Genomic DNA, 11,244 nt, shown 5'->3' with positions numbered 1-11,244 from the left:
TGAACCCGGGTCTCTGGCGCTGTGAGGCAGCAGTGCTAACCACTGTGCCACCGTGCCGCCCACTATATATGCAGGAGCTGCTCTGCTCTGTAATGAGACACCGGTCAGGAGTGTGAAGGAATGGATGCAGCCCCAACAACACTCGAGAAACTCGACACCAATCAAGCCCCCGCTTGATTGGCACCACATCCCCTCCCTCCCCCACCAACGCTCAGTAGCAGCAGTGTGTACCACCTACAAGATGCAACTCACCAAAGTTCCTCAGGTAGCACCTTCCAAACTCATGACCACTTCCACCAAGAAGGACAAGGGCAGCAGATACATGGGAACACCACCCCTTGCAAGTTCACCTCCAAACCACTCGCCATCCAGACTTGGAAATATATCGACCGTTCCTACAGTGTCAATGGGTCAGAATCCCTAAAGGCACTGTGTGGGTGTCCCAAAACCACACGGGACAGTGATAGTTCAAGAAGGGAGCGCACACACACACACACACACCCCTCCCCCTGCTGCCGCCACTCACCTTCCCATGGGGCAATAAATGCTGTTTTTCTTTCTGAGCATTGTTAGTCTTCAGAGTCTGAGAAGAGACATTTTGGGAGGTGGGGAGAAGAGAGAGAGTGTCAGACAGACACAGAGAGAGAGAGACAGAGAACAGCTCAGAACAAGTATTCAAGTTAGCCAAAGTCAGAGGGAAACAACGATTGCCTTCTGGTTGCAGTCAAATGGCCCCGAGTTGTCAGCTTGAAGTGAATTTGCTCACTGCGACTGACTGATTCTTTCTCTTCTCTCACCCCACCCTCCCTTCTATTCCCTCCCCCAACCCCATCCCCATCTGTTAGGGAGACCCGGCTAGCTGATGCCATGGATAACATCTGTGAGAGAATTCTGCAATACAACGTACACGCCGAGCGACCCGGGAGCTTGCGCTATGCAAAGGTAGAAGTGCCTTTTCACAAAGTTAACATTAGATCGAGCAGCAGCCTTCAGTTCGCCCCTGTGCCTGTCCCCGGTCTGAAGTTGGCTGCGCTGTTTTGTTAGCGCTGTTAGTCCCACTAGGCACTGAGGGTACTGGAAAGCGCCAGAGAAACTCAACAGGTTCTGTGCACAGAGAGAGAGAGAAAGCAGAGTCAACGTTTGTTCCTTCTTTGGAGCAGCCTTGCTTTGACTCTGAATCCTGGCCTGATCGCACAGCTGTTTACAGCACAGGAGGAGGCCACTCAGCCCACACCAGCCACATCGCCAGCTCAAACCCACCTTGCAGCGTTCGGCCTGTATCCTTACAGCTCAAGGCATCGGAGCTACATTCCCAAAATGTGTCAAGGATTTCCACCTTCGCTAACCCTTTCAGGCAGCGACTTGAGAGCCTCTGTGTGGGGAGAAAGCGAAGTTCTTCCTTTTGATCATTCTCCTGATCATTTGAAATCTACAGCCCATCCCCTGTTAAGGGAAACAGACCCATCCTAGCCCCTCTGTAACCCTCGACACAGTGTGGCTGCTGCTGCTGCTGCACACTCCTGTATTGTCCAGCTGATGGTGCCAATGTGCTTTAATGAGCTGGTACACTGGGTTCTGCTATAATGTGTCTCTTCAACATGAATTGGCTTTAATGTGATTGAAGAGTTTAAACCATTATTTGCAGAATGTGAGCTTTCCTTGCCTGTACTGGCTATAATGCGATTCCACCCCCATCAGAATAGAATCCCTACAGTGTGGAAACAGGCCCCTTCGGCCCAACAAGTCCACACCGACCCTCCGAAGAGTAACCTGCCCAGACCCATTCCCCCTAACCTATATTTCCTTCTGACTAATGCACTTAACTGGCACGTCCCTGAACACTAAGGGTGGATTGGCCGTGCTGAATTGCCCCATAGTGTTCAGGGAGTGTCCATTTAGGGTGGATTGGCCGTGCTGAATTGCCCAAACGGACACTCCCTGAACACTATGGGGCAATTCAGCACGGCCAATCCACCCTAAACGGACACTCCCTGAACACTATGGGGCAATTCAGCACGGCCAATCCACCCTAACGGACACTCCCTGAACACTATGGAGCAATTCAGCATAGCCAATCCACCCAAACGGACACTCCCAGAACACTATGGGGCAATTCAACACGGCCAATCCACCCAAACCTGCACATTTTTGAACTGTAGGAACAAACCCACACAGACAGAGAACGTGCAAACTCCACACAGACAGTCGCCCGAGGCTGGAATTGAACCCGTGTGCCTGGCGCTGTGAGGCAGCAGTGCTAACCACCGTGACACCACCCATTAGTTTAAATGGCATGGCTATTGCGCGATTTTCTTATAATGCGAGATCGCACGAGAATGGGACTGTCACACTATGGAGCAATTCAGCATGGCCAATCCACCCTAACGGACACTCCCAGAACACTATGGGGCAATTCAGCATGGCCAATCCACCCTAACCTGCACATTTTTGAACTGTAGGAACAAACCCACACAGACAGAGAACGTGCAAACTCCACACAGACAGTCGCCCGAGGCTGGAATTGAACCCGTGTGCCTGGCGCTGTGAGGCAGCAGTGCTAACCACCGTGACACCACCCATTAGTTTAAATGGCATGGCTATTGCGCGATTTTCTTATAATGCGAGATCGCACGAGAATGGGACTGTCACGTTATATCAGACCCGACTGCACCTAACTACAGGTAGTTCAGCTATAACGCATCTTCCGTTAATGCGAATTGGGAATGCTTTTTCTAAAACACCAACTTTTGAAGTTAACGGGGTTACATCAGCACCACTTTGAGTATATTTGTATTGAGCGGTTTTTGTACAGCAGGGGTCACCACAGGAACAGAACAACTCTACTCAGTCAGATTCTGAACCTGCATGGGAGGGGCGATGGCCTAGTGATTGCTGGACCGTTAATCCAGCGACCCAGGTAAACTCCCGCAGCACCTGGGTTCGACTCTCGCCACGGCAGGAGGTGGAATTTGAATTCACCAAAAAAAACAATTCTGGGATTAAGAGTCCAATGACGGACACGTGTCGTCAGTTGTTGGTTCACTCACGCCCAGGAAACCGCCATCCTGACCTGGTCTGGCCTACAAGTGACTCCAGACCCACAGCAACGTGGCTGGCTCTGCACAGCCCTCTGGGCAATTAGGGATGGCCAGCAACTCCAAGAAACGCAGATGCTGGAGATCAGAGTCGAGAGTGTGGTGCTGGAAAAGGACAGCAGGTCAGGCAGCATCCGAGGAGCAGGGGAATCAACGTTCCGGGCATAAGCCCTTCACCTGGAATCCCTTTCTGTCAATGAATTTTTTAAAACTTGGTGTGCTGTTGGTGAATGTGGATGTACTTTTACTGATGATAAAACTCATCACCTCCTCCATCAATATGACTGAGTGCAGAATAAAGTCTTTTCCACCAGGGGTGGGGAGGGAGTCCAGAACTAGAGGCCTTAGGTTTAAGGTGAGAGGGGAAAGGGACCTAAGGGGCAACTTTTTCACTCAGCGGGTGGTGCGTGTATGGAATGAGCTGTCAGAGGAAGTGGTGGAGGCCGGTACAATTATGACATTTAAAAGGCATTTGGACAGGTACATGGAAAAGCAAGGTTTAGAGGGATAGGGGCCAAACGCAGGCAAACGGAACACGTTCAGTTTAGGGGACCTGGTCAGCATGGACGAGTTGGGCCGAAGGGTCTGTTTCCGTGCTGTATGATCATGACTCCGTGGTCTCCATACGACCAGTTGCCTATGCTCAATGACCTACAGCAGCTCTTGTGTTAAGTAACACGCTGGTGTTAAACTCCCCACCCTCTTGTGGTACACTCCATATCCCAGGGCCCTCCAGCCCCACGCCTCCCCTGTCAATTCTGGTCTCTGGTTTTAATTATATGCAACCCATTGATTACATTTATTCACCCTCAGGATCTCTGTGTCGCTGGCTGGGCCCACATTATTGTCCATCCCAATTGCCCAGAGGGTAACGATGGCAGATTTCCTTCTCCGAATGAACCGCTTCAGTTTTTCTCAATAATCATGGTCAAAAAATGTGTTGCTGGGAAAGCACAGCAGGTCAGGCAGCATCCGAGGAACAGGAGAATTGACGTTTCAGGCATAAGCTCTTCACCAGGAAACATCGGTTCTCCTGCTCCTTGGATGCTGACTGACCGGCTGTGCTTTCCCAGCACCACACCTTTTGACTCTGCTCTGCTTCCTATCAGAAAGATGTTATGAAACTTGAAAGGGTTCAGGAAAGATTTACAAGGATGCTGCCAGGGTTGGAGGATCTGAGCTACAGGGAGAGGCTGAACAGGCTGGGGCTGTTTTCCCTGGAGCGTCGGAGGCTGAGGGGTGACCTTATAGAGGTTTACAAAATTATGAGGGGGCTGGTACAATTACAACATTGAAGAGGCATTTGGATGGGTATATGAATAGGAAGGGTTTGGAGGGATATGGGTCAGGTGCTGGCAAATGGGACCAGATTAGGTTAGGATATCTGATCAGCATGGACGGGTTGGGCCGAAGGGTCTGTTTCCATGCTGTACATCTCTGTGACTCTATCTGCAGTCCTCTCTTTCTCCCAATAATCATGGCCATCCTTATATTCTTAATTCCAGAGTTTTATTGGATTCAACTTCCACAATTTGCCGTGGGGGTATTCGAATGTTCAGCTTTCTGAGCCCTAAGCTGCTGAAGCAATCCCTCTCACCTGTGTCTCTTGCCCCTCTGATACCCCTTCAAACCCACCTCTCTGAGCTCTTGCTCACCTATTCCCTCCCTGATGCAGAGCTGTTGGAGTGCCTCCCCCCCCACTATGCCTGTTCTAGTTCTGTTCCCTAACACCAACACGGCCCATCTCCCTCCAAACCTTGTCTTTCTCCATATGGCTTTTAAGCTGTCCCTATATCCACCACTTGCTCAAAGTTCATTACACACACACACACCACTCTATGTAAAAAAAAATGGTCAGCTCTCGTGTCTGTTTGAAATCTTTCTTCTCTCACTCTAAAAATATGGGCCCTAGTCTTGAACTCCTCCACCCTGGGGAAAAGGCACCTTGTTTATACCCCTCATGATTTTATAAACCTCTATAAAGTCACCCCTGAACCTCCTGCACTCCAGTGGATAAAGTCCCGGCCAATCCAGCCTCTCCTTATAACCCAAACCTTCCATACCCGGCAACATCCTGGTAAATCTCTTCTGAGCCCTCTCCAGTTTAATCCTATCCTTCCGGTAACAGGGAGACCAGAAACGGACAGAGTGCTCCAGAGGAGGCCTCGCCAGTCAGTAGCAGGAGGAAGGTGACGGCAGGCTCTGTGCTGAGAGCCTGCAGCGTATTTAGTTCTGGTTTGTTTTCTCTCAGGGAACCAGTGAGACAATGATGACCCTGAAGAACCTGGTGAGCAAAGGAGTCAAGGTGGAGCTGGGACTCCCGTTCGAAATGTGGGATGAGCCCTCGGCTGAGGTGACGGATCTGAAAAAGCAGGTAAGCCTGGCCCCTCTGCTGGACTGCATTGTTTGTCCACCCCTCTGCGTCTGTTATCAGCAGCCGTTCACTGAAGGTGTTAGCGGAGCCTGGAGCCGCCAACTGATCTTTACGTGTGACCCTGGGCTTTCCCCCTCCCTCCCAGTGCCAGCACTCTGATCGGGGTCCTTCGCACCAGACGTAGGGGCAGAGTTAGGGACTTAGACCATAAGACATAGGAGCGGAAATGAGGCCATTCGGCCCATCGAGTCCACTCCGCCATTCAATCATGGCTGATGGGCATTTCAACTCCACTTACCCGCATTCTCCCCGTAGCCCTTAATTCCTTGTGACATCAAGAATTTATCAATCTATATAACTGATGTGAATACTACAAAAATAACAATGTGCAGAATAAACTCATCTGTATTCATTGAACATATACACGGATACGTATCATAAATTTAAAATGCACATTGTGCCCACAATGTTGGTTTAATGAAATAAACCTTTGATATAATGTGTACTATGATGATACCTTGAACCAAACATATGTAATTTGGGCACAGTACAAGTTAAAAATGAGCCATGGGTATAACAGCACGAGTGCATGTGTAAACTACTTTTTAAAATATATTCGTTCATGTGATGTGAATGTCACTGTATAGAGCAGCATTTGTTGTCCAACCCTGAATTCCCTCGAGGAAATGTTGGTGAGCTGCCTCTTGAACTGCTGCAGTGCTTGATGAGTAGGGGCAGCCACTGTGCTGTTAGGAATGGAAATCTGGGACTTTGATCCATTGATACAGAAGGAATGCCGATATATTTCTAAATCAGGAGAGTGTATGGCTTGGAGGGAAATTTGCAGATGGTTGAGTTCCCATGCTTTCTATGATTACTTATAGTGTGGAAACAGGCCCTTCGGCCCAACAAGTCCACACCGACCCGCTGAAGCGCACTTACCCAGACCCATTCCCCTACATTTACCCCTGCACCTAACTACGGGCAATTTAACATGGCCAATTCGCCTGACCCGTATATCTTTGGACTGTGGGAGGAAACCAGAGCACCCGGAGAAAACCCACCCAGAGGAGGTGCGCGGATGGTGATCGATCGTGTTATGAAAGCAGAAAGGCGGGGGGGGGGGGGGAATATCGAGAGAAGAAAGCGAGCCATCGAGAAGGGGTGGGGCAGGAAAACGAGGGCAGAGGTTTCAATCTCGAAAAAAAAAAGTTGAGCATTGCATTTATAATGGAACACTGTCCAGCGCAATTCGACCCAAGCCAGCCCAACATCTGTGGGTGTTCCTTCTCTCAGTGTGAGAAGATGCTGGAGCAGTACGAGGAGGTCGTGGAGGATTGGTACTTCCACCACCAGGACCTGGATCTGGAGCGGTTTCTCTGCATGTCCCACGTGCTGGAGACAAACAATCAAGGTTAGTCTGTGCCGCGGGGTCGGGTTTCTTCTTGGTTTTGGGTTTTTAAAGCAGCCCGCCCTTCCCTCCTCAGTTCGGGCCCCTAAATCCCTCCCTGTGAGACAGTTCCCTCAGTTCTCATCTGCGCAGGTCAGAGAGTCAGCTGCAAGTTGTAGCTGGCTCCTGCCCGTCCCACTCCAAGGATTAAACCCCTTGGCTCAGACCGCCACTAGATACCAGATCCTGCTTGAGCCCAGCGCGAAGGGTGGGAGGGAGAGGGAGACGTAGACACAGACAATCCTCAGCCCCTTCTCCGGGCAATCAATGCCCCCCCCATGTCACTTCCTTCCAGCATCTCCTCTACATTACCCAATGTCTGCCCCTCGAAAACTCCCACAAGTCCGCCCAAAGATTGAATACAAATGTAACGATTGCTGGAACGGAGCCTGTAATTCGGCCAAGGGTTTAGCATAACCTATGGCTTTTATGCTCTGCCTCTTCCTATTCATGGAAGCAGTGTGTCCTCTGATGGTTAACGCTACTGCCTCACAGCGCCAGGGACCCAGGGTGACTGTCTGTGTGGAGTTTGTACATTCTCCCCTGTGTCTGCGGGGGAGTCCTTCGGGAGCTGCAGTTTCCTCCCAACAGTCCAAAGGATGCACAGGTTAGAGTGGATTGGCCGTGCTAAATTGTCCCATAGTGCCCAGGGATGTACAGGTTAGGGTGGATTGGCCGTGCTAATTCGGGAGCTGCAGTTTCCTCCCAACAGTCCAAAGGATGCACAGGTTAGGGTGGATTGGCCGTGCTAAATTGTCCCATAGTGTCCAGGGGTGTGCAGGTTAGGGAACCGGCCGTGCTAAATTGTCCCATAGTGCCCAGGGATGTGCAGGTTAGGGTGGATTGGCCGTGCTAAATTGTCCCATAGTGCCCAGGGATGTGCAGGTTAGGGTGGATTGGCCGTGCTAAATTGTCCCATAGTGCCCAGGGATGTGCAGGTTAGGGTGGATTGGCCGTGCTAAATTGTCCCATAGTGCCCAGGGATGTGCAGGTTAGGGTGGATTGGCCGTGCTAAATTGTCCCATAGTGCCCAGGGATGTGCAGGTTAGGGTGGATTGGCCGTGCTAAATTGTCCCATAGTGCCCAGGGATGTGCAGGTTAGGGTGGATTGGCCGTGCTAAATTGTCCCATAGTGCCCAGGGATGTGCAGGTTAGGGTGGATTGGCCGTGCTAAATTACCCCATAGTGTCCAGGGATGTGCAGGTCAGGGTGGATTGGCCATGCTAAATTGCCCCATAGTGCCCAGGGATGGGCAGGTTAGGGGGGATTGGCCGTGCTAAATTGTCCCATAGTGTCCAGGGATGGGCAGGTTAGGGGGGATTGGCCATGCTAAATTGTCCCATAGTGCCCAGGGATGGGCAGGTTAGGGGGGATTGGCCGTGCTAAATTGTCCCATAGTGTCCAGGGATGTGAGGGTTAGGTGCATTAGTCAGAGATAAATGTAGAGTAATAGGGTAGGAGAATGGGTTTGGGTGGGTTACTCTTTGGAGTGTCATTGTGGACTTGTTGGGTCAAATGGCCTGTTTCCACACTGTAGGGACTCTCTGTATTGGTAACCTTCAATTGATGGTGCTTCCAACCCTCCTGGGAAACGTTTAATTGAGACCGCCGTTCTTGTGATTGTGTGGGAGAGATGGTGCCATTATTATAACAACTGTGTCTGTTTTGATTTTTTTAAAAAACGATACCAATCCCTTTTCTCCCCATCAATACCTCCTTCCATAGTAAAGGAAAGTGCTCTCGATTACTGTGACTCTCCCCGCACACTTGTCAGGTTTACACAAATCCCAGTTTAAAAAGTTATCTTGTAAAGTTGGAAGTCCCACTCCCCAGGCTCCCTTTCTTGCCCTGGACTGCCCAGCAGTTACAAGATTCACGGCTAGGACGCTGTTGGGAGCAATCCCGCCACCCCAGAAGACACTTCATCAGAGACTTTAAAGTAATTTATTTTACAATGCAATGAAGAAGAAACGACTAGAATATTAGAAAGAACTGAGATCTGAAACGGAAATAGAGATGCTGGAAAAACTCAGCAGGTCTGTGGGAGGAAAGCAGAGTTAAAGTTTCGAGTCCAGTGATCCTTCAGAGTTGGGACGTGATGTTGAGGTTGTACAGGACATTGGTGAGGCCTCTTCTGGAGAACTGTATCCAGTTCTGGTCGCCCTGTTATAGGGAGGAGATTATTAAACTGGAGAGGGCTCAGAAGAGATTTCCCAGGGAATGGAGGGTTTGGGTTACACGGAGAGGCTGGATAGGCTGGGACTTTCTTCACCGGAGAGTTGGAGGTTGGTGGGGGTGACCCTAGAGAGGGTTAATGGTAGCTGTCTTCCCTAGGGTGCGGGGCTTCAAGACGAGGGGGTACATTTTCAAGGTGAGCGGAGAGAGATTTTAAAGGGACGTGGGGCAACCTTTAACACAGAGTGTAAAAGTGTCTCTGTGTGTCTGTGTGTGAAATGACCTTCCTGAGGAAGTGGTGGATGAGGGGACAGTTATACACCATTTAAAAGACACTTGGATAAGTTCATGAATAGGAAAGGTTTGGAGGGATACGGGCCAGGAGCAGGCAGCTGGCACTAGTTTAGTTTGGGATTGTGGTTAGCACAGACTGGTTGGGCTGAAGGGTCTGTTTCCATGCTGGATGACTCTACAGCTGGACTCAAAACGTTAAGTCCGCTTTCTCTCCGCACGTGCTGCCAGACCTGCTGAGTTTCTCCAGCAATTTGTTTCTTACCGAAAAGGCTCTTTGAGCAGGTGGAGGGGGGAAACGTGCACTTGCAGTCACACGGTTAAAACTTCCAGGAAGCTGTCAGCCTGTAGGCGGCAGCTCTTCCCCACCCCACCCCCCCCCACCCCCAATACACACACACACACTTTCTGTGACGCTGAGGTCTCGTATCTCCCACACTCTGCCGTAACCGTTCCCCCACTTGACCGTCCCCATCTCTCCCTCCCGGTCTGCAGAGTGCCTGACCGAAGTGTGGAAAGGCCGCAAGGGCGACGCAGCTGAGAGACAGGAGGAGGAGGAGCGGGGCGCGCAGGCAGATGGCAAACCCGGAGAAGGAGACAGGTCGGAGGGTGACGAGACCCGTCATGACGCTGCTGAACTCTGACCTCGCGCGGTGTTGCTCATCCCTCCCGGACCCCGTCTGGAATTGGGAAAAGTGTGCCTGTGCCAAACTGGACTATGGTAATCGGAAAGGCTATCAGTTTTATACTCGGCAGTCTCCCAGGGTGTGGAAGCAAGGCGTGGCTTTGAACCCTGACTCTCGGGCCTACAGAAGGTCGAGTATGTTCTGTCTCTTTATAGGTCACAACAGGACACTAGTCTAGAACGGATCAGATTTTAAACTTGCTACATAACCCATCTTTCTAATACTTAAACACCATGCACGCTCCTTTTTATGGGGGACCCTGTCCTTTCCTCCTCCCTGGTAATACAGGTTAGGGTCTCTCCAATCTGGTGTGGAGTTTGAGAAGCTGCTAAAGATGCTATAGCGTCCATTTTAATTCTGGCAGCTTGGATTTCCTCACGCTCCCAGGTTGCTGAACCAACTCCTGCTGGGTGTATCGATCCGCGAGGAGACCTGCACCAAATTTCCTCCTGGTTTCCTGCTACCCCAGACCATGCAGAGCCTCCGTTCCGTGACATGGGCGGGCTCTGAGACCAACTGTACTGTGGGACCAAGCTGATAAACCTCACTCTGCTGGCCTTAACAAAAATCAGACAGCCTCTGTGAGCAGAAAGCCAAGTCCACGTTTGGAGTCCGGCGACTCCACCCCCCCCCCCCATTTTAATTCTGGCAGCTTGGTTTTCCTCACGCTCCCAGGTTGCTGTACCAACTCCTGCTGGGTGTATCGATCCGCGAGGAGACCTGCACCAAATTCCCTCCTGGTTTCCTGCTACCCCAGACCATGCAGAGCCTCCGTTCTGTGACATGGGCGGGCTCTGAGACCAACTGTACTGTCGGACCAAGCTGATAAACCTCACTCTGCTGGCCTTAACAAAAATCAGACAGCCTCTGTGAGCAGAAAGCCAAGTCCACGTTTGGAGTCCAGCGACTCCACCCCCCCCCCCCCTCACTTGGGAATGGAGTGAAGAGTAGCTGCTGTTGACGGAACTTGCGACACAACCTCTTTTCATCGATTCTTGCATGAGTGTGGTTTGAAAGGCCAGTATCTGTTGCTGTCCTTCATTTCTATGTCGCTCTGCGTCTGGAGTCATCGTCCCTGAGACTCACTTTCAAATCTCGAAAGGGAATTGTGTGGGAAGAGCGGTTGGGGTGGTTGGATTTGAACCTGAGAGGGAATCCTCAACAAGTGTGCAG

General features: G+C 50.9%; 1 protein-coding gene across 1 annotated transcript in view; it reads left to right on the top strand.

The window, feature by feature from the left end:
- Positions 1–10,702, top strand: part of cnpy4 (canopy FGF signaling regulator 4) — an 18,666-nt gene extending 7,964 nt beyond the window's left edge. Inside the window, exons 3-6 of the mRNA XM_043683668.1 lie at positions 846–942; positions 5,347–5,469; positions 6,766–6,883; positions 9,881–10,702. Of these exons, the coding sequence (XP_043539603.1) occupies positions 846–942; positions 5,347–5,469; positions 6,766–6,883; positions 9,881–10,029 (487 nt within the window). The 3' untranslated portion in view covers positions 10,030–10,702. The remainder of the gene's footprint in view (positions 1–845; positions 943–5,346; positions 5,470–6,765; positions 6,884–9,880) is intronic.
- The last annotated feature ends 542 nt before the right edge of the window (positions 10,703–11,244 follow it).

This window comes from Chiloscyllium plagiosum, chromosome 48, assembly GCF_004010195.1.
Source record: "Chiloscyllium plagiosum isolate BGI_BamShark_2017 chromosome 48, ASM401019v2, whole genome shotgun sequence".
Classification (NCBI taxonomy): Eukaryota; Metazoa; Chordata; class Chondrichthyes; order Orectolobiformes; family Hemiscylliidae; genus Chiloscyllium; species Chiloscyllium plagiosum.
Note: the sequence above shows the minus strand (reverse complement) of the source record. Positions and strands in the feature narration are given on the sequence as shown.